The sequence below is a fragment of the Notechis scutatus genome, chromosome 2, assembly GCF_049901735.1.
Source record: "Notechis scutatus isolate UNSWTSFEM ecotype Mainland chromosome 2, rNotScu1.2, whole genome shotgun sequence".
NCBI classification, from domain to species: domain Eukaryota; kingdom Metazoa; phylum Chordata; class Lepidosauria; order Squamata; family Elapidae; genus Notechis; species Notechis scutatus.
The window spans coordinates 229,629,141-229,653,756 of NC_142010.1; the positions used below are offsets into that span (position 1 = coordinate 229,629,141).

A 24,616-nucleotide genomic window follows, 5' to 3' on the forward strand; every position below is an offset into this window, starting at 1 on the left:
TTTGAATAAAGCTGCATGTTTCTTTATACTATGTTTTAAGTTTTCTTTATGTGTCTCCCACATTAGGTAATATGTTCTGTCTCATGGCATTTTTAGCATTTATTACAGTATGCTTATTGATGGAGCTGTATACCATCTACAAAATATTTTGTATCAGTTTTCTCTTAAGATACAGCTTGAGAAAATTGTATAGATGTGTTCCAAAGTTCTTCCCATTGTTGTATGGGGACTGTTTCTTTTAAGTTTTGCGTCCAGTTTATCATACAATTTTTATTTGTTCTGTTTCTCTACTGAATGTAATTGACACATACATGTATCCTAATAGGTGATCTTGATTCTGTACAAGCACTTCAAATACTGTCCTTTTCCTTAGAATCTTTCCCTAATTTTTGATATGTTTTTATTATTCCAACAATTTAATAGGTAAATAGGTACATAGACCATAATAAAGTTTAGCCTTCACCAATTATTTTTGTTGTTGTAATTCTTGTTTAATCCATTATGGAATCTATATCTGCATATATAATTCTTACTCTAGTAATCTCCAGTTTGAAAGGCATTTAAACAAAAGGCTAGTGGTGAAATGGTTGGAGTTACTATGTTTCTCATGAAGTTCCAAACTTTGTTTTATAGTAAGTCCTTTCATCTGTGGAGATTCTCAATCATCCAGGTCATGGTTGTCCCAAAGGTGCTTTTTCAAAGGCAACTTTTTTCCTTCAAAGGACAGTGAAAGGACACAACCTATCTGCTCTCTTTTTAGCAGTTCCAGGAAGGTTCCACACCCATTTGCATATTGATTTAAGTGACCTTAAGGGTACAGATAAATCCCCAAGTGACTCTCAAAGAGCTAATTACGTTCAGAGTGCAAACGACCAGATAATTGCAAATAATACAAATCCTTCCTTTCCTCACCATTCAGTCAGAACTGAAGAAGCCTCTTGGATGAGAAATGAAATGTTTTCAAGAAAAGACAAAGGCCAGTTGCCTTTGAAAAAGCGTCTTTGGGACAATAAGTTCTTTCCAGTGTTTGTTCTCTTTCATATTCCTCCAATGTATATATTTATGTAGTTCTTGTAGAAAGACCCCCCAAAATTAGTTTTCTTATATTGACAAGAAACTTTTTAAAATGTTTTTCAAAATGCTACTGAAATCACATTATTTCAATACCTCTTTAAATTCACTGTATTCTTCTTCAGGCATTATTTTCTCCATAGAATATCGTGCTCGCACACGCAAAGAGCCTGGTTCAATACCTTTCAGGGGTACATGTGAACTGAGTTGAAACCATTCATCAGTTGCTTGTCCTTTCTGCAGTCGGTTCAACTGGCATCGCATAAATACTTGAAATATATAACATTACAGATTATAGTTAGCTTTTTGCAATTCTGCTATAACTAACTGACATTTCAAAAGGTGCAATTCCTGGCCAACCTTATTTGGGCTAGAAGTTTTAGAGGTAAGGCTTAGTTAGGACCTAGATGGACCAGGAAATCACAGTGGCATTGGCTAACCGGGGGTGGAGGGTGTAGGAGTTCACAAATGTATGGGCTGATATTCAAGTTTGGTGTGAAAGATATAACAAGATTCTCTGTATGTTAGAATATTATACTTGACTTCATTCTCACCCTAATGTTTTAAACATATAACAACATACGAATTATTTCATCCCTGAGTCTGAAAAAATTTTTTAAACAATTTTCCAGTAGGATTAACTGTAGCATAATTTAGCATCGATTACACAATCATTTTCGCTGTTATATAGAAAAAATCATTCCAATTTCTAAGAATATGTAATGGAATATGCACCTAGAGGAGCAGTAAATAAGAGTTTTAGCAACAAAAAGCTTTACCAGACAGAGATTCAGATTAAGAAACTGTGCAGTCCTAACGTGGATGGGGAAGGGAAGGGAAGAGGTTGAGGGTAGCCACACCCAAGAATCTCAGGATATATCTATTAGATTAAAAGCTTAGCTTCACTTTGGCAAAATTCTGTCTCTTTAAGTGTTAGCAAATAAAGGATTGGATTCAATTCAATTTTGCTGTGTTGTTCTTGTGCTTGGGCCTGACAAAAGGCCTGATTATCTACAAATGCAAATAACAAAGTATTTATCAGGATCATTCTTCCTGAACACTGTTGCATCAAATCATTTTCTCACGGAGAAAAGTACAAAAAGATTTACTTTCTTAAAATACAAAGATGTTCAAATTTAAATGTTCTTTTTTTCAAGTTTACCTATATACTAGACATTTTATCTCCTCTTACATCAGTCTCAGAACATATAACTTTATTATTACATCTGTTTAAATTACCCAGTTTCTGAAGTGTAGTGGATATTTCATATTTGTACTATTTCTAAAGACGTAGTTACATTTGAATAAAACAGGATCTATTACAATTTTTACTTATGAATTATCTTTTGTGCTATTCCCCTTTCATGTACTTCCAGTGCAGAGCTGCAAGTTATTTTGCTGATGTAAATAAAAAAGAATCATGTTTGCTTCATGTTTTATTCTTCGCAATAAAAATGTTTAAAATACCCATCTGTGTTTGCTTGATATGCTCTTATTATTATTATTATTATCAAACTTATTCCTATCAAAAATTCTGATCACAGTGTTTGTTATGTTGCAAGACAACTGATATGAAAGAATATTCCTTTTGTTTTACAACCTCTCTGACACAAAACTGAAAACATGTCCTACGAGAAAGTAGAGCTGGTATGTAAGACTAATGAGATTGAGTTTTCATCCCCCAAATTTTGCCTTCAATTTTACTTCCTAATTTTTTCCCCATCTTTATTTTCTTCAAGAAATGAGTATGGACAGTTCTAGTGCATAATTTTTTTTTTTTTTTTTTTGGGGCGGTCCTCCTGGACTCAAAATTCCTGGCTAGGAGGGCTTTGGTAAACCTTTGAGTTGTGTGTGTGGGGGGGAAGGGGGCTGTAAATAGTCACTCTCATCTGGACTACTGCAATGTGCTCTACATGGGATTGCCCTTGAAGAGCATTCAGAAGCTTCAGCTGGTGCAAAATGCAGCAGCGCTTCATGAGCTGCATTGGTTGTCAGTCTGCTTCCTAGTGTAAGTCATGGTGCTGGCTGTTATCTTAAAAGTCCTTCCCGGCTTAGGACCAGGTTACTTGAGGGACCATCTCTCCCCAGTTATTTTTGCCATTCAATCGGACAGGAAGAATAAATATGCTTCAGGTCCCATTGGCCAAAGAATATTGGTTGGCAGATCCTAGAATATATTCCCTAACCCTAACCTAGAGCATTCAACTTGTGGAACATTCTACCTCTGGAGATCAGGATGGCCATGGCCCAGCTGGCCTTTCATGAGATCCTAAGACTTAGTTCTGGCCCTGAGACCCAGAGGCAGTGCAAGGACCTGCTTTTTGGTTATGGTAGAGATCCGAGTTTACATTGTTTGGCCAGTGGTGTTTTTTTACTTTGCAATTTTGTAATTAATTTTTATTTTAACTCATATAATGGAATAATAAAAAATAGATAAATAAATAGAATACATATTTCTCCTTTATTATCATCACAGAGTAGGCTCAAAGTTGGGCACATACTCTTTCTTGGTTAAACTCAATCTTTGTTATATTCTACCTGCATTCCAGACGTTGCCTTTGTTGTTTCATCTGCCAAAGTTCCTCAAAGAACCAAGGAGCTAACAGAGATTAGCTAATCCACAGAGGTTATCTGGGAACAACTTTGTCAAGGGCCTGAGATGCTGCATCATATCAGCAGCATACTAGATCCTCAATTCACCTGCCTATAGAGTTGTTGAAGAATTCCCTAAGTGCCTGTTGGAAATCAGAAATCATTTGAAGACCATTTGAAATGAGAATACATAATGGCCACCATCCTCTCTTGTTTTCAAAGTATTTCTATGAACTGAAATTACTGCTGAAATGACTACAAAAGATGAAGAATCAACAACAATGAAATTTACAATAAATTATGTGCTAAGAAAGATATTATCAAAAAGGGAAAAAAGCAGCTGTAAGTTATGTGAATTTTTTTTATTTAACTGGGGAAAAGAGTCATTTTCTTTTTTGATAAATTCTATATTTTTTTTAAATACCAAACTTACATATATCTGGATCTTTACTCTTCTTTGTTTTATTACTAAGATTTATTTCAAATCTGTTGATATCAGAAGAAAGATCACTGGGGAAAAAAAGAAAAATCAGATTAATATTTGTATTCTACCATCACACTGAACATCAAAATGCCAGAAAGTCATTGGCATTTTCATTACAGTCATATTGGTTAAAAAATGAAATAAAGCTACATACTATAAAACTGTCTGATTTCTAATTCCATTTTAAAGTAGTTTTTTTTAAAAAAAATATCTATTCAGTTTGTTGGCAAACATCTCTGCCCCATGTAATAGAATTAGCATGAAACTTACTCAAACACGAACTCCTCTGACCACACAGGGTTCTGTCCTTCTCGTACATGGGTTTTTGCCACCTGAACACTATTCAGGGATATATTACAGTAAGGATTAGTAAAATGCTTTGCTGGAAGTGTATGGGCTTCTTCAACATGCAATATAAGACTGCTGACCTAGAAAAATTGCAACAGAATTTTAAATTTTATTTTATGAAAATTATGAAGTATACAAAATTGTGTATAAATTATTATATCTACTGATATATTAATTATATTAATACCACATTAAGAGCTAAAACATAATAGATTTAATTTGAATGTTATTGTATTTTCTTTCATATCTATCTAATGCTGGTAAAGAAAACAGAAAAATGTCTGGATAGAATTTACACACTGCAAAAATAAAATAAGAATAAAAGTGCAAAATTATTGACTGGATTTGTGCCTGCATAGGGCAAATTTAGAGAAACTACCATGTTTCTTAGAAAACAAGACAGGGCCTTATTTTTTTTAGACCCCTGAAAAAATGGCTAGGCCATCTTTTCGAGGGGTGTCTTAATTTTCCTACCATGCGCCTCGCCCAGCCACTGAGCTGCTTCTATTCAAAGGAATGTCCCACATGTCTTGCTTCTCCAACGGGCCCCTTCTTTAGCAGTTGAAAGTGCCCCATGCGCACCCTTGCCTCTCCACCAGGCCGCTCCTGTAGCAGCCAAAAGGAGCTATTCCACAAGCTTAGCACAGACTGAGGAAAGAATGGCAGGCAGGAAAATTCACCCTCTACATGGATAAAGACAATCAGAACCCAGAGCAATAATAAAAGGGACACGTGTTTAATTATTGACAGGGATCAGGTGGGGCAAACCACCTATTGCAAAATAAATTCAGAAAACCATCAAACTCCATGGAATGCAACAATCTTCTATAAAATATGCTACATTGCTACTAATGCAGGAATTAGTAGAAAGTTGAAGAGGAAGATCACCGTGCCACTCCCTGGGGCAGAAAGAAATATCATAGAATGTGGAAGGCATAAGCACCAACCTCTATTTAAACCTCTCTGTAATTCATAAAAGTTTGCTCTGTGCAGACACATACAGCCTTTTGAAAGAAAGTACAGCAATCCTATAAGAAAGTTAATATTTAATCATAAAACACTATTTTTATGATTAAAAGAATTTATAATGACTGTCACGTATAAAATTGGAAGAAAGAGTAACATCTAAATCAGTGGCTCCCAAAGTGGGCAGTACTGCTCCCTGGGGGGCGGTGGGATGACTTAGGGGGGTGATAAGAGGCAAGGGAGGTGGCAGAGGAGTGCTGAAAGTGGGCCCCTCGCAGGGCGCAATTCAGCTTCCCCCCCACCCCAATTGCCTGGCTTGCTGGTGGCCAAGAGGAAGGCAAGCCAGGGCTGACCTGTTGTCACTTGGGTCCCACCTGGATTCTCCACAGCTGCTGGGCCTTGCCTGCTAGGGGCAGGGGTGGGGGAGGAGACCATGGAGCATGATGTTATGCCTCCCGCATTACCCCTTGCTTGCCGCCCCTTCCCTCTGCCACCCGCCAACCTGTGCACTTTGGCTAAATGCGGGCCGCCGCTGTGAGAATGATGCGAGTCAAGCCTTGCGAGAGTGGATCTTCCACCCATGGAGCTTGCATAACGGCAGCCCGCACTCGGCTAAAACACTTGGAGGGGCGGCTGGCAGAGGGGTGATGCAGGCGGCATAAACCTCATGCTTCCTGGTTGCCTCCCTCACGCCCCCTCAGCACCCGCAACCTGCGAGCCCCAGCAGCTGACGAGATGCAGGCTGGCAGGGAGCCAAGCAGTGACAGGTCTGCCCTGACTGCTCACCTTTCCCTCTGCCACCAGCCACAGGAGGATGGTAAGTTTGTAGACCGTTGTGAAACCACTGTGGTTTGGGCTTTCCCGACTGCCTACAAACTTACCTTCCTGCCGCGGCTAGTGGCAGAGGAAAAGGTGAGACAGTCAGGGTGGGCTAGTTCACTTTTCCTGCAACTCACTTCTCCTGCGGCTCCTGTAGTGGGGGAGGCTGCAGCCTCACTTGAAGTTCCCAGCCCTTTCCCCAAAAGAGGGAGGGGTGGAAATCCCGCCTGTGGCCCTGTTATTGGACCTGGAAGCCTTGCCTGCCGGCTTTTCCAGGCAATGCAGGACCAGGCGTGAGACTCGTCACAAGCAACGCTGCTGGATGCTCTCTCTACCTTGTTGGAAGAGTGTGTGTGTGTGTGTGTGTGTGTGTTTCAGGTGGGTCTCTTAGCTTAGGAGGAGAGAGTGAAGGGGTGAGGGAAGGGATAGAGAGAAAGAGAGGGAAAGAGAGAGAGAGGAAGAGACAAGAAAGTAAAGAAAGAAAAGGGAAAGAAAAAGGGAGAGAGAAAGGAATAGGCAAAGAAAGAGGGGGATGGAAGGAAGGGACAGAAAGAAAGAAAGAAAGAAAGAAAGAAAGAAAGAAAGAAAGAAAGAAAGAAAGAAAGAAAGAAAGAAAGAAAGAAAGAAAGAAAGAAAGAAAGAAAGAGGGAGGGAGGGAGGGAGGGAGGGAGGGAGGGAATGAGATATCTAGTCCAACCACCTGTTCCAGCAGGGTTAGAAGGGAGTATGTGTCAAAATTCCAAAAACAGGTCAAGTAGCTCTGGGGATGTCAGTCATAACTTAGAAAACTTGCTAAGCAACCGGCCATTAAGCGAGGACCACTTGTATTTGGTTTGTCAGTCACATGGCCACCAGGCCACACCCACCAGTCACATGACCACCAAGCTATGCCCAACCAGCAAGCCACACCCAGTCACATGACCACCACGGCACACCCACAAATTAGGCCACGCCCAGAACTGATTAAGAAATTTGAATCCCACCCCTGGCACTGATTATGAGTTTGTAGCACCAAGGGGGTGGTTGACTGAAAAAGTTTGGGAACCACTGATCTAAATGTTAATTGTTCTATCAAACATTAAGATGTAATCAGTACAATTTGCTATTTATTATTTATAATTCTCAAGAATTTTTGGAAGAAAAAAGTAACCCAATAAAAGATATACAATTATTACAATAATATACACTTTTGGGGTTGGCTTCTCGATAAAAATGTCTAATTTAGGCGAAACAATTAGTTTTCAGAGAAGAATATACTTAGTTCTCAGATTATATTCTCAATATGTAGTCCTAATGATAATCCCACTATAATTAGACATAAAATACACTAAATGACATCCCATACTACCATGGATATATGTTGTTCCATTAGCATTATAGAGCAATCTATAAGAAAAACGCCAACATCATAATTGATTATATAACAGCTTTTTCTTAGAATTTGGTTAGTAGACTAATTCATGACTCGCCTATTGACTTTGACTTCATTATTAAAAATGAAGTTAAAAATTATTAAAAGCAAAGCAGTAATTGTGTTATTAAAATTAACTCCATTTATTTCATGTTTATTTCAATCTTTAATTTGTTTAAAGTACATGATAAAGGAGACACTATGATTATTCTAAAAAAATTTATAACTCCTTTACTTTATACAAGTAATACATTAGTTCAATCAAAAAACATTTCAGTTTCAGTGAGAACACAGTACCTGGCGCAAGCGCTTATTAGATGTTCCCGAACTTGTTTTTCGTAAATTGCAAAAAGTTTGCAACACTTTCATCCAGTCCTGTAGGTAAGAATATCTCAGATCAGCAGTTCCTACCTATGCAGTGCAAACTTTTATATGTCCATAGCTGGGTGCAGGATTACAGACAAAATTGTACTTATGTTTAATCCTTTAACTAATCTTTAAGTGTTTTAGTTAAGTTTGTTATAGCAGATCTCTTTTTTATTTCTCCTAATGCATAAAAATAGTGTGATCATAATCAATTAACCATTTAATTACAGTATAAAGGCAACTACAGACACTTTTTTCTGACTGCCCTATTTCTGTAAGTATTTGCTCTTGTTCACTTCTAAACAGATTGCTTAAATCATGACAACCCTTTAATAAACTGCTTCACTAAGCTGTATGTCAATCTTCTTACAAGGAAAATGTCCTTTTTGGGTGTTTGTGTGCACGTATGCACACACATGCTGTAAAAACCTTTTGACCTTGAATATTATAAATAAAAACCACTATAGCAAGCACATTATTACAATCCAATCTAATTTTTATCACAATACATTAAAAACATCATATACTGCTATCTTAATCATATTACTTCAGTAGGGCTTTTTAAAAAAATATTTACCTGTGCTTGTTCTGGAGTTTCTCCTGCAAAGTAAAAGATGTAATGCTCTTCACTAAAGTGCTGAACTACTATCTGAAAACAGTTTGGCCTATTTAAAGGAAAAACAAACAAACAAACAAATAACAATAGAATTCTTTTAACAGAATGCAGATGTCACTCCTGAGACATGCAGTGCTTTTCATTCTCATATATGTTTACTATTATTACTCTCCTATTGCAGTGCATTAAAATCCTTCTTTATTTTCCAAATATGCCTATATTTTAAATTGATAATATGCATCTCTTTTTAATGTACATTAAATAACATCATTTAAGGATAAATCACCACAAGATGGGATGGGCAGAAAATAAATCTAGTAATTAAAAATAAATGAGTTAATATTGACTCCAAAAACTGCATAAATTGAAGTCTGAATTCTAAATAGTCAGTTTTAATTTGTTATATTCTTCTCCAATCTAAAATGTCATTACAGACAAGTTTCATTTTTGGTCAAAACGTACCGAGTTTTGGACATGATGTTGGTATGTTTATGTTCAGGAACTAAGAAACTTTAATAACCATTTTGAATGATAGAAACAAACATAATTTTAAGATAATCTAATACTTCAACTGAATTTTACAAAAAATGCACACATGGAATTTAATTCAATACTTTAATGCATATTATTTTTCTTAACTTTCTAAGCCCTAAGAATAACACATATCATGCATACACAGTACTTGTTTTTGGTTGAAGTTCTGTTATAGATTTTTGGGATATTGGCCCGTTCTAACAATGCCTACAAAATCTGCTTCGTGTGACACACATTATAATATCACCATCTTCTTAAAGGTAGTCATATCCTTAGTTGAATTGTTCAAGTCCTATCCTCAGGAATAGAAATGGACAATCCATAGGATGTAAAACTATCGGTTAGTTTTAATGGCCTTATACTGACCTAGCCCTTCTCCCACTAAAAAAGCACAAACAAAAATTAAAAATATGTCATTTTACTTCCAGAAATTCTCATTTTTGTTCATTGTAAAATTTAAAAATCAAGACATTGTACAAGTTTGAAAACAAAAAGATGACTTACAATAGCTCTTGAACAATAGAAAATATAATGTATCAAGATTTATAACAATACAAAATTAAAAAAGAAAAAATGAGGCAAATATATTTTCTATTGTTCAAGAACCACTTATAAATCATTTTTTTGTTTTCAAGATTGTACACTTTATTATTTTTTAAAAAATTATTGACATTCTATTATTTATATAAAGTAGAATATCAAAACAGAGACAAGAAAAATGATATTGTATCAATATTAATTACAATTTGGATTATTAATGTTACACGCATTAGAATTATTTGGTATTTCAAGGTTGAAAATAAATCTTGTATAGTCAATACACAACACACAAACACACATTAATGAAAGGCAAATATTGGTGAATGGAACAAATTTTATAAGAATTAAAATACAAAAAAGTAAAAAAAATAAGTTTTTAAGTTTCCTATTTTTGTATTTCTGTTAATTTGTATTATTTGTAGATATTTAGCTCCCTCCCCTTTAGATACTTAAAGAGATTATGCCTGCCGTTCTCTAGATTGTTATCTATGGGAATCATTATTGCTTAAATTTGATTGAATTTCTATTGGATATATGTTGCTGCTATTCTCCAAGTTTAAAAACCCATTCAGATATTGCCAGAACAGCATATTTACATTTGCTTCATTAATAATGAAATTAACCCCAAAATATTTGAAAATAATATCTTACCTGCCAAACAGACTATCATGTACACCATAGACAGAACATACACTAAGATCTATCAATCCTTTGGGTTTAGTTGCTCGCTTTTCACTTTCAAAATAAATAAGCTGTGCATCATTTCCTTCTAAAATAAAGTACAAGTTCTTCCACCGCTTTCCTTTACCTGTAAACAGGGTAAAGAGGCAGGGTAAATATGTGGATTTTCTATCAAGTATCTGACAGTCTGACTTCTAAAATTATCTTTCTCAATCCTGCCTTATTTGTTCAAATTACCCCCCAAAATTTTTATGGATCTTTAACAATGGAATGTTACATAAGGTAAACGTTTAGCCGAACTCAAATTTTGATTGACTGCTGGAAAGATTCCCTATAGACTGGGTATGAATGTATGAATTCATATCTTTCTGGAACTTTTTTTTTTTTAATATTGTAATTCTGATTAGTAGCTTCAAGTTCTACACATCACAAGCAGAAGAAAAGGCAGTTGTAGAACTGTATTTTCTTTTCACCTTGCAGAAGAATATTAATATTATAAATATGAGCCAAAAAAGACAATAGTATGCAGTTACACTCTATATAAAGCATACAAATTGAGTATAAGCAGATAGGATTACATTATGTTTCTGCCACACAATGTTATTTCTTTATTTATTTCCCTCCTTTATTAATTTTACAAATAATTAAAGGTGGTGAACATATCCAACCCCTTCTTCATCCTGTTTTCCCCATAACAATCCTGTGAGGTGAATTGGGCTGAAAGAGAGTGACTGATCCAAAGTCACCCAGCAGGCTTTCATGGCTAAGGTAGGACTTGAACTCATGGTCTCCTGCTTCCTAGCCTGGTGCATTAACCACTGGACCAAACTGGCTCTATTTAGTATAATTTAAGATTCCCTAAACTATAGTATGTACAAGATTCTAATCACTGACACTGGATGTACTTGCCACAAGTGAAGCAAAATTTAACTGAATTGTTAAATCACAGCCATTCTTAACACAAAAACTATGATTTGTACTTACTTTTTTTAAGAAGATATCCTTTTTTAACAATATTTTTATAGAATGCATCTTTAGTTTTTCGCCGAATTGTATTGTAAATTTCTTTTCCATCTACAACATCGTTCAGCACTTGCCCTTGATGCTAAGAGGAAAAATACGTTCAGTCTGAAACACTAAAATTCTACAGTGCATACTACAGCACACTGATTAATTCAGGCTGCTGCAAGATATAACTAAAGAATGATATCTTAAATTCATGTATAACTTTGTCAGCTATTTCTATACCTCCCCCCCGTATGTATTTTTAATCCATATAGAGCACATTAACAATACAATGAAACAATAAGAATCAAATGAAAAGTTTCTTTTCATTTATATTTTAGAAATCTTTGTACTTCAACAAATGGTTTTAAGATTGTATTAATTCTACTTGTATTATTTAGTTTTACAAGTAGGAACAGCAACAATATGCTGTTCCTTTCTGTTTTGAAGTCCAGGAATTCTTATTCCATTACTCTTCTCCTAATCTTCTATTCCATTCCTTCTGTCACAATGTTTCTGGCCTACCTATTTTGGTTGGTTTGCTTAGTTTTGCTTAGGTGTCACTTCATAATTCTGCAAACAAGTGGATCTGCTAGTCCTTGCCCTTGTTCATGTATAACAGTAAATACAGTAATAGTGTGATGATTACTGTTTTGTTTTTTAAGTATTAAGGATTTAATTATGAGTTGCATTCGATGCATGACAAGAAAGAACATCAGCTTAAAAGGATGGTCAAATAAACAGTTACAATTGATAAGAATTTAAGTGACCTACAAATGGTTCAAAAAGCAATTTTCTCACTGCTAGCATTAATTTAAATTATGACTCCCTCTACCAAAAGAACCAAATATTTTTTAATTTTATTAGATGTTTTTATCCTGCTTGATTACATTTAAAACTAACTCAAGACAGTGAACACGGATAATACTTCTCACTCCCCCTCTTTCCTCTACAACAGCAGCCCTATGACATGGGTTGGGTAAGAGTGACTGCCAAAACTCAGTGTCTTGGGGCATTCCGGTGACTTAGGTGCTGCAGAGGGAGAGGACTAGCTTTGTCCTTTATCTCTGATTTTTCCGTGATCAGGGGCCCTTTGAAGGCGCAGGAAGCTTGGAGAGCAACACGAAGCAGAGGGGACCCCAAGGGTGTGGTGGGGAGCGAGCCAGCCTCCCGCTACACTGAAGGATTTCCCTCAATCCCGGCATAGAGAGTGTCCTGTCATACTGACATGGCGGACGCGAAACCATGACTAGTCACAATTGAAGAGGAAGCAATAATTGTAAAAAACGGACTGTGACATTTGAAAAGAATCCCATATCGCAATAGACTTGATCAAACTCCTGAAGTGAGTAACTTTGTAGAGACTCTCCGCAGAGGAGGAAGCTCCAGGGGGAAGGCTTTAGTCCCGAAAAGCGGCAACCCGAAAGGAAAGAGCTATAACCTAAAGAACTCAGGAAAGCTGAAAAGAGAGAATAGAAGACTTTAAACTCAAGAGGGATGGAAAGGAGAATCCAGTGATTCAATTCTTCTGGTGCTGAAAGCAACGAAGTATCGGCTGTGTGATTGTGTGGAGTGAAATTGGAAGAAGGGAAAGTTGTAGCAGAAAGAGGACCAAAGAGGAGAGCTCTGGAGGTGATTGTGAATTGTGGATTTGTTTTAGAAAAGCCCTGCAAGCAGAAGGGGGAAGTTGACAGCCTTGGGGGCTTAGAGAACAATAAGGCAATTTAAGAAGATTTGGTGAAACATGTCAAAGCCTGGAGGAACGAACTGTAGAATCAGAGAACTTAATAACTGAACAAGCAGGAGGACTATAGAAAGCCCAAAATTAACAGCGGAAGGAGACTGGATTATTAGCTGAGACAGAACTGGAAACGAACACTCTAACATCAAGTAACTCTTTAATAATTGGAGGATAAGTCTATTAGAAAATCAACTGTAAAATAACTGGTTTGATATATTGTGTTTTGAAATATCAAATATTGATATATAACCTATATTTGTATTAATTTTAAAGATTGAGACATCTTTAGGAAAAAAAACTACAATATAGATAAGCTTTATTAAATTTATAGGATTAATTTATACTTATATATTAATTAATTTATATTTAGATTTAGATTTTTATTGAATGCCAAATATTAACTGGAGTTACGTATAAGTATTATAGATGATTCAATATACTATAATTTTGGATATATATAGACAGATAGATATTGTTATATTTAAAATATAATTAGGATTTATATACTTGGATTAATATTTATGTTAATTGTATATTAAGTATCAACTATATTATATCATATATTCTATACTATACCACATTTATTAGAGTGTATATGAACGGACAATAATTATTGAAATCTTGAATAAGAAACACAGAAACATATTATTGATTAGATAGTTTTATCTTTCAGAAATATAAATTAGTCTTTAGAGAGAATAAGATAGTGAGTGATATTAACATTGATAATATAAAAAAGAACAGAAACAGAATAGTAGGAATCTTCTATAAATTAAAACATTGGATTCAAAAGAATCAAGACAGAAGATTTAATATTGCTAACTATAAAGTAATTGTATGATAATTTGGGAAAGTACACTGCTCAAAAAAATAAAGGGAACACAAAAATAAGACATCCTAGATCTGAATGAATGAAATATTCTTATTAAATACTTTGTTCATTACATAGTTGAACGTGCTGACAACAAAATCACACAAAAATTATCAATGGAAATCAAATTTAGCAACCCATGGAGGTCTGGATTTGGAGTTACATTCAAAATTAAAGTGGAAAAAAACACTACAGGCTAATCCAACTTAGATGTAATGTCCTTAAGACAAGTCAAAATGAGGCTCAGTAGTATGTGTAGCCTCCACGTGCCTGTATGACCTCCCTACAATGCCTGGGCATGCTCCTTATGAGGTGGCGGATGGTCTCCTGAGGGATCTCCTCCCACACCTGGACTAAAGCATCCCCCAACTCCTGGACAGTCTGTGGTGCAATGTGGCGTTGGTGGATGGAGCAAGACATGATGTCCCAGATGTGCTCAATTGGATTCTGGTCTGGGGAACAGGCGGGCCAGTCCATAGCATCAATGCCTTCATCTTGTAGGAACTGCTGACATACTCCAGCCACATGAGGTCTAGCATTGTCTTGCATTAGGAGGAACCCAGGGCCAACCGCACCAGCATATGGTCTCACAAGGGGTCTGATGATCTCATCTCGGTACCTAATGGCAGTCAGGCTACCTCTGGCGAGCACATGGAGGGCTGTGGGGCCCCCTAAAGAAATGCCACCCCACACCATTACTGACCCACTGCCAAACCGGTCATGCTGGAGGATGTTGCAGGCAGCAGAACGTTCTCCACGGTGTCTCCAGACCCTGTCACGTCTGTCACATGTGCTCAGTGTGAACCTGCTTTCATCTGTGAAGAGCACAGGGGGCCAATGGTGAATTTGCCAATGTTGGTGTTCTCTGGCAAATGCCAAATGTCCTGCATGGTGTTGGGCTGTAAGCACAACCCCCACCTGTGTACATCGGGCCCTCATACCACCCTCTTGGAGTCTGTTTCTGACCGTTTGAGCAGCCACATGCACATTTGTGGCCCGCTGGAGGTCATTTTGCAGGGCTCTGGCAGTGTTCCTCCTGTCCCTCCTTGCACAAAAGCGGAGGTAGCGGTCCTGATGCTGGGTTGTTGCCCTCCTACGGCCTCCTCCACATCTCATGATGTACTGGCCAGTCTCTTGGTAGTGCCTCCATGCTCTGGACACTACACTGACAGACACAGCAAACCTCCTTGCCACAGCTCGCACTGATGTGCCATCCTGGATGAGCTGCACTACCTGAGCCACTTGTGTGGGTTGTAGACTCCGTCTCATGTTACCACTAGAGTGAAAGCACCGCCAGCATCCAAAAGTGACCAAACCATCAGCCAGAAAGCATAGGAACTGAGAAGTGCTCTGTGGTCACCACTTGCAGAACCACTCCTTTATTGGGGATGTCTTGTTAACTGCCTATGCTTTCCACCTGTTGTCTATTCCATTTGCACAACAGCATGTGAAATTGATTGTCAATCAGTGTTGCTACCTAAGTGGACAGTTTGATTTCACAGAAGTGTGATTGACTTGGAGTTACATTGTGTTGTTTAAGTGTTCCCTTTATTTTTTTGAGCAGTGTATTTATAAAACACAAGAATCCCAAAAGAAAGAAGGCATTAGAACCAGATCCCAAATGAATAGCAAAAAAAATGAATAGGAACTAGATGTAGATAGACTAATAAAAATATGGAAAAAGAACTAAAACTATTGTCAATAAATGTAAATGGATTAAATGCTGTAGTTAAAAGAAAACAAATACTATAAAAACTGGTTAAGCAAAATATAGGTATTGTGTGCCTCCAAGAGGTACATATCAAGAATCAAGACAAAAAGTATTTAGAATTTAATAAATTGAGGAAACTCCATACTACATTGGCGGGTGTGTGTGTGTGTGATGGTGATATATATCAGAGAAGAGATAGAAGCAAAGCAAATTTACACAGACATTAAGGGTAGAATATTAATACTAGAGATAAAAATAGGACAAAGACAGATACTACTAGTAAATATATACGCACCTAACAAAAACCAAAAACAATTCTACAAAAAACTTCATGAAAGAATTGAGACAGGTCAGAAAGATATATGCATAGTTGGAGACTATAATGGTATAGTAGAGTCTATAAAAGACTACTTCTGTGATAATAAAAAATTGAGAAAAAGGAATATACTGCCACAAACATTTTTTGATATGACGGAGGAATTGAACCTAATAGATGTATGGAGAACATTAAACCACACGGAACAAAAATTTATATACTACTCAAACCCACATAAATCTTATTCAAGAATTGATATGGTATAGACAAATATTGACAGGCAAAGAAATAGAAAAAATTGAAATTCTCCCAAACACCTGGGCTGATCAGAACCCCATTAAAGTAAGTTGGAGAGGCCAGAAAAAGGAAAAGAAAAAGATGGAAATTGAACCCCCAGATATTATTAGAAGAATTTATTAAAAAATTTCAAATGAATTGACAATGACAATATTTTTGATATAAATAAAAAACAACAAACATCTTTGCAAACCCTATGGAACACAGCATATACCAGAGCATATACCAAAGGGGTAACAATATCTTACATTGCAAAAAGAAACAAGGAGAAATGGGGGCAACAAAATACATTACAATTAGAGATTGGAGATTTAGAAAAATTAATGCAAAAAACAACAACAACAACCCAGGGAGTAATCAAATTAAGGAACAAATGAATTTGGCCAAATACAAATTAAACCTATTAGAATAGGAAGATATTGTAAGGGATCTTAAATTTATGAAACAAAATTATTTTGAAAATGCAAATAAGCCGGGGTTGGCCTATAAATTGAAAAAGAAAAAAAAAGAATAATACACCAGCTTCATGATGAATTAGGAATACTACAAAATAATGAAGAGAAAAAAAAGATTGTCCTAAAATATTTTGAAGATCTCTATAGACAAAAAATAATAGAAACAAACAAAATAGATCAGTATTTAAAAACAGATAGAATGTCACCAATTGAGGAAGAAAAAAGGAATATATTGAATTGAGAAATTACATTAATAGAATTAAAGGAAGCAATCCAAAAACAGAAGGCAAATAAGACCCCGGGGACAGATGGCTAACCAGGAGAATTATATCAAAAAATAGGAGAATCATTGGAACTGATATTACTGGAAGTATGTAATGAGGTTTTGTTAAATGCAAAAATACCGGAATCATGGAGGGAATCATATATCATCTTGATACCGAAAGAAAGTACCGATGTTAATCAAAAACTATAGACCAATATCGCTCTTGAATGCCGACTACAAAATTTTTATGAGTATTATCGCAGAAAGGACAAAAAGGATTTTAAACGAAATTATACATAGTGATCAGAATGGATTTCTACCGCAAAGACAAATAAGAGACAACATTAGAATAGTAATGAACATATTAGAATATTATAAAATGAAACCAGGAAGACAAGTGGCCCTTGTCTTTCTGGACACACAAAAAGCATTCGATAATTTAAATTGGGAATTTATGGTATGTCAAATTAAGGAAATGAAGTTTGGAGATAGATTTGAAAAATTAATAGAAACAGTTTATTCTTTCCAAAAGGCCAATATAATAATAAATGGAGATATAACGAAGGCATTTAGAATAACAAAAGGAGTCCGGCAGGGATGCCCACTGTCACCTCTGCTCTTTATTTTGACACTAGAGGCACTATTAATAAAAATTAGGAATAATTCAGAAATACGGGGAACAAAAATTAAAAAAGAAGAGTATAAAGTACAAGCATTCACGGATGATTTGGGTTTTTTTTTAATTGAGGGGCCACTAGAATCAGGCCCAATTTTGATAGAGGAATTAGAAAAATATGAAGAGATTTCAGGATTTAAAATCAGCAAAGACAAAACCAAAATGCTAGTGAAAAACATAACAATTAGAAATAAAAAGGAGCTAGAAAATGTAATGGGACTACAAATCAAAAAAATATATATATTTAGGAATATGGTTAACAGCAAAGTGCTCCACAATAAAAGAAGACAATTACACTAAATTATTCAATCAAATTAAAAAATATTTGGAAAAATGGGGGACTCTACAGTTATCGTTATTAGGAAGAATAGCAACTATAAAAATGAATGTTCTGCCAAAGATTTTATATTTATTTCAAACAACTCCAACAAAATTAGATAAGAATTTTTTTAGAGAACTTAATAGAATAATCACAAAATGTGATTGGGCAGGCAAAAAAGCCCGAATAAAGTTAAAAGTTTTACAGGATAGTAAGAGCAGAGGTGGTCTTGGACTTCCAGATTGGGAACTATACCATAGGGCAGCAATACTTGTATGGATATGAGATTGGATCAATTGAAGAAAAAAAAGAATATTAACCATAGAAGGGCATGACATACAAAGAGGATGGCATGTCTTCCTGTGAGACAAAGAAAACAAACCGTATCTATACTTTTATAGACATAAAATAAGAAATGTGCTGATACAATCATGGAAACAAATAAAGAATATTATTTGAAAATTCCAAACTGGGTATCTCCCTTGGAAGCAGTAATCCACCCCAATATAACGGAGATCAAGAAAATGGCTAGGTATAGGAAATGCTAGATGACCAAGGGAACTTAAAGAGCAGACAGAAATTGGAAGAGCAGGAAATAAAACTGGATTGGTGGACCTATATGCAAATTCAAACAAGATATAAAAAAGACAGTGAGGAATTTGGAATAGATAATGAATACAAAAACTAGATAAAATCTTGATTGGCCCAAACGAGAAATTATTATCAAAGTTATATAAACATTTATTAGAATTTGAAAAAGCGGAAGAAATTATGAAAGAAAGATGACTGCATGGGGTAGGAACGTTGGACATACTATTGATCTGGAAGAATGGAAAAAGATTTGGAACGTGAATTATAAAATAACAAAATCGGTAGCATATAAGAAAAACCAACATAAAATGTTCTATCGTTGGCATTTGGCACCTTCAAGACTGGCTAAGATTTACCCAAACTTAAAACCAAATTGTTGGAAGTGTGGACAACAACAAGGTACCTTCTTTCATTCTTAGTGGACATACCCCAAAGCGAAAAAATACTAGAAAATAATTCAAACATGGTTGGAAGAGTTAACTAAAAACAAAATTAATTTTGTCCCAGAATTATTCCTCTTAGGTATAATTAAAAATATATATATAATAGAAAGATAAAATATATTACATATATTAACAGCAGCAAGAATTTCATATGTTCAGTACTGGAAAGAAAACTATATACCACCTGAAGGCTTAATAATCAAAAAAAAATTAGAGTGTATGGAAATTGATAAATTAACTATGGAATTAAAAGGGAAAACAGATACAGAATACAACACAGTATGGGGAACATGGTTTATTTGGATAGATAATAGATATAAAAATAGAAAATGTAACTAATGTATATAATAAATAAAAGGGTATGAAAGTATTATGCACTGTAAGTTTTGATAGGACACATAAATGTATATATAATGCCACAGCACTGTTTAATAACTATTGGTATTATGTATAAATGGAAAAAAAATCAATAAAGCATTATTAAAATAAATAAATAAATAAAACTCAGTGTCTCTCTCCTCTCGGATAGCACTTTAACCATTGGATTGGATTTTCAAGAGCAAATGGTCAAAAAATAATAAGCTATCTTTCTTTTATGACTTTTTTTGCATTTTTGCAATTACTAAAACCTTTAATTATAATTAAACATTTATGTAAAGACTCACCTGCATTGGAACAGGATCTTTAAGATAATAGCCTTCAACAATTTGCTCTTTTCTATAGTGATCTATGATGTCTGCTATACTGTTAAAAACAAAACAAAACAGGAGTCAATTAAGAGTTAGAATTTTATAAAATTGAAATAGAATGGCTATAAAATATAAATGGGTACAAAAAGTATAGGCTTTTCTACTCAAATTGTATGTTTAAATGAATTCCCAAATGAAAAGAAATTGACACAACCTACACAAAGGGCAAAGCTAAATACACCATGACATCTTTCTGAAAATTTGAATGCATTCATACTATTAAGTGCAGTTGTTTATTGATTCAAAAATAATTTAGTTTAGTTTATTGTCTTTGCACCTCGTACAACAAAATCAAACACCATCTTCAGTGCACATCATGACCATGAAAATAAACACGAACACACATCCTTCACCCTCCACACATTGAACCAAAAAACCCCAACACCACACCAATACTGCACTATACAGCAGAATTCAAAAGAGCTACTGCCCTGGGATAGAAGCTGTTTTTCAGCCTATTTGTCCTTATTTTTATTATTCTGTACTGTCTGCCAGATGATAATAGTTCAAAAAAAGGGTTCCCAGGATGAGATGGATCTTTGAGAATGTTTTTATAAAGCTCATCCAAAGAGGGGAGAGGGCAACCAATGATCTTCTGGGCAATGACGTTAACCTTCTGGAGTGCTTTCCTATCTGCCACTGTGCAATTGGCAAACCATACAGAGGTGCAGTAAGTTAAAATACTCTCTATGGTGCAGTGGTAGAAGGTCACCATCAGTTTTCCATTCAGTTGTTGTTTTCTGAGAAGTCTCAGATAGTATAATCTCTGCTGGGCCCTTTTGACCAGTGCTGCAATGTGAGCTCCCCAGGTCAGGTCCTCTTTTATGGTAACACCCAGAAACTTAAAACTAGCCACTTGCTCCACTCGGTCTCCATTGATAAGCAAGGGCTGGATGTCTGATCTGTTCCTTCTATAGTCCACTATAAGCTCCTTGGTCTTATTGATGTTGAGGACCAAGTTATTGTCTCCATACCACAAAAGCAACTGGTCCACCTCATCTCGATAGGCAGACTCATCCCTCCTGGAGATGAGTCCCACCACTGTTGTATCATCTGCAAATTTAGCAATAGTATTACTAGCGTGAGTGGGAATGCAGTCAAATAAGAAAACACTGAACATTGCAGTTGCAAAAGGTTTGGACACTTTTCTAATATCTAATGTCTCTCTAGAAATAAGTTTCTAAAGATGTCGTGTATTTAGCTAAGGCTATTTGTGCCTGTTTTTGGAATGTTTTTCTACTTTTTTTTGAAAAATTATTTTAGTTCAAAAATATTCTTGCATTTTTTAGATCTTTTGATATATTTTCACGACCATTCAAGTCTGAAGGCCAGACTTTTCTTTTCCTGGTAAGTACTCTAATTAAATTTCCTTTTTTGTTAAGCCCTTTATTGTTCTTTACTGTAAGTAAAGCTACAAAGCGTAACTACCATTTCTTATTTTTTTAAAATGCTTCTTCCATTTGTTTTCTACAGATCTGCTTTATGTAGTTGTGGCGGAACATTTCAATATTGCTCTATCATTTCAAAGTGTTTTTTGGAGATTCTCAATCATCCAGGACATGGTTGTCCCAAAGGTGCTTTTTTTCAAAAAGGCAAGTGGACTTTCTTGATTTTTTTCTCCTTTGAAAACATTTTGCTTCTTTTTCAAAAAGCAGCAATAAAGTTTCTTCAATTCTGAAGAAACTTCTTGGATGAGAAGTGAAACTATTCAAAGTCAAAACCAAGAAAGTCATTGTCTTTTGGAAAAATCACCTTTGGAATTATCATTTAAAAGCACTTTGTTCCAAAATGTGCCAGATTTATCAAGCTTTATCTTCACATTTTAGATAATGTCACTTGTGATGAAGTCAGAAAAATATTTCCTTTAGAAAACTCTTCAGTGCAGATCACTTCCACCTAAGTAACATTGTACTGGCATAACTACTTCCAGGGTCAACTAAATTTTCAGCACATTATTTGGGGTCTATTAGTTATCCGTTTTTCACAGTTGGAATTACTAGGTAGAAATGTTTATAGTTTATTTTTAAAATTCTTTGTAAGAATGAATTATCTTCATTTGTAAATACTTAGATAGCTGTTTAGAGAAGTTTATGGTTACAGAACAACAATCACATCCTGAAAAGTTATAAAAATTGGAATATGGGTTCATCTGTAAAACTAATCTAAATCTTTGTAGACTTAATGAGGTGGAGGATTGTACTCAGCGACAACTTTACTGTAAAAAGAAAGTAGCACTAAATTAACTTGATGTCCAAATTTCTCCATCTACCATATTTGCTTCTTTTCTTCTTCTTTTGAGCAATGGACAATTTGTTCAAATTTGTAGAACTGTATGTTGTATTTAATACTGTACCCTTATATCAGCTTCTATTCACTTTGTGAGTCGCTGAAATGTAAAAGATTCTGCAACTGTAACCTGTTATAGCTATATTTAATCGCACATAATACATTTTATACATATATGTATTTTTACATTGAAAAGTAAAATATATTTTATACTTTGTAGAAAAAATTATGAACGTATATATTTTAATGTATTGAAACTCTCTAATGCGAAACAGAGGCCCAAAGAATTAGAACAAGTTTTAAGTCACAAAATTCTATTGTAAACAAATGGTTTGGGACCAAGTTATGTGACAGTCTTCACCTATAGCACCCTCTCCATACATTGAGAAAAGAAACAGTAGCATATTTCTAACTGTTCTCCTTGAAAACAGGAAAAGCAATCTCACATTAGTTTTCTATCTGGCATATCCAATTTTTAAAAGTATAGTTATGCAAGCATAAAAACAATTTCTTTCTCCACTTTATTGTTTGATTATATTGTTTTGAAATGTCTCATTTTAACATGAAGTTGAGGAATATTTTAAGTGTGGCTTTTATAAACTGTTGATCTATTACTAATCTATTCTTATTTTTATAAATTGCTGAGTTTTTTTCTAAAAGAGAAAACAAAAAAATCATATTCAAATTTAATCACATTTACACTGAAAAGTTTGAAATGTATTATAATAGGGAGACAGGCTAAAATTGCACTCGAAGGCCAATATTCAAACAAAGAAACAAATCTTGCACTCCCACATTATTTACAAGTCTGCACATCATGCACACTATAATGCACTTGAATAAATCATTGTTATCATTGACTATATCATTGACTATATTAACAGAGCACTTTTCTTCATTTTGTCATTTTCAATTATAAACATACAATGACATCAGCAGAAAGAAAAATTGAATTTAAATATGATCTGTACTTAAAACCAATAGTAAACTGTATACTTTATGTTACATTTTCAGAAGTGTAGTGCTCATATACTTAAAGTATTTGTTATATTATCAAGCTTTATACTACCCCCGCTTTCCATATTTTTAGAGACTTTGCCCAATAAAAGCAATACATTTCACTTTATGAAATCTGATATTTATCAATTTTTCTCTCTGTTATATCTACAAAGAAGGATGGTGTCAGTTTTAGTAAAGACTCTCTTGCCATTTCCTTTACAGGCCAAAAAACTAGGTTTCTGAGGCGACCTACTATAAAATAACACACTATACTGCCTTTTATCTGACATATCCCACAATTTTATATTTTATAGTTTTCTAGGCAACTTCTCTTCGCTCTGTCTCCCAAGTTCTTTCCCATGTACCATTGCAGCCAGAAAGGGCGAGGTATGGTTTTCTGAAGAGACTGCTCTATATTTGAGGTGGTCATCTGTAAAATCTTGTCTTATGCCCCTCTTCCCTGCTGTATGTACATAGTGTACATCGTTTTCCATAGAGTGTTAGTAGGCAGCTGCAAAGAAATTCAGCTGGCTAAAATTTTCTAAATAAAATTTCATAAAAGAAAGGAAAAGGATAAAAGTCTGTTACAGAATCTGGAGCTGCTAAAGATACCAACACCAATTTCTTTCCTACACTTCTACTCTCACTGGCCAGTACTAATTTCATTTTGGTCCAAGCTTTACACCATAAATATTTTAATTCTGGTTGAATTCTCAGGAAAAAAAGTGTTCTCTGTGCATAACAGTTTGTGTTCGGAATATTTTGCATATCTTTTCCTTTTGCTAATAGAAATGCATAGCACACACTTATTCAGTACACTCATATTCAGTAACCTATATGTAAAACCTAGCAATTAAAGCAATAAACATTTGAAAAGAAAATTAAATCTAGTAAAATACTGAATATTTTATACATTATGACTGCTTTGAGCTGAAGTTGTCTCCCATTAACGATAAATATTTTTAACAAAAATATGGAAGCAGTTGGTTTGCTACTGAAAAAAGATACATTGAAGAGTTACATAAGACATACTTAAAAGTGTGCCACTACCAATGGACCTACTAAATTCTCATACTATATACTTCGGAAAAATTTATAAGAGGGAGAATAAAATTGCATTTGAAGGCTAATATTTGAACAGTATTTGAAATTGTGTGGGGAGGCCTTTAAATTCTCTTACTGAACCTCCAATATCTACTGCTTTGATAATTTGAGAGCTGAATCTGCAAGTGTTAAACACTACTTCAATAGTATCCTTTATAGTTATAATTCTCAGATTATTAACTATTTTGTTTTCCTGCAAAAAGCATTTTCATTTTGAAAATTTCATGATAATATGTCATTGTCTTTCTCTTTCTCACATACATGTGTATAATATGTAGAAGCTATCTAATAATGAAACTATATCTTATGACAAAAGAAAATTTAAAAATGTTATATGAATGAAATCCTACTATGAACAGC

General features: G+C 34.9%; 1 protein-coding gene across 2 annotated transcripts in view; it reads right to left on the reverse strand.

Moving 5' to 3' along the window:
• The window catches only part of RASA1 (RAS p21 protein activator 1), a 61,265-nt gene that overhangs the window by 14,561 nt on the left and 22,088 nt on the right, over positions 1-24,616 (reverse strand). Inside the window, exons 9-16 of one of the 2 annotated variants that reach the window (XM_087958204.1) lie at positions 19,784-19,862; positions 11,413-11,533; positions 10,399-10,555; positions 8,635-8,722; positions 7,989-8,066; positions 4,418-4,575; positions 4,097-4,173; positions 1,168-1,340 (exon numbers count right to left, since the gene is read on the reverse strand). In XM_087958204.1, the coding sequence (XP_087814330.1) occupies positions 1,168-1,340; positions 4,097-4,173; positions 4,418-4,575; positions 7,989-8,066; positions 8,635-8,722; positions 10,399-10,555; positions 11,413-11,533; positions 19,784-19,862 (931 nt within the window). The remainder of the gene's footprint in view (positions 1-1,167; positions 1,341-4,096; positions 4,174-4,417; positions 4,576-7,988; positions 8,067-8,634; positions 8,723-10,398; positions 10,556-11,412; positions 11,534-19,783; positions 19,863-24,616) is intronic. The other variant, XM_087958205.1, reaches the window with a different exon arrangement.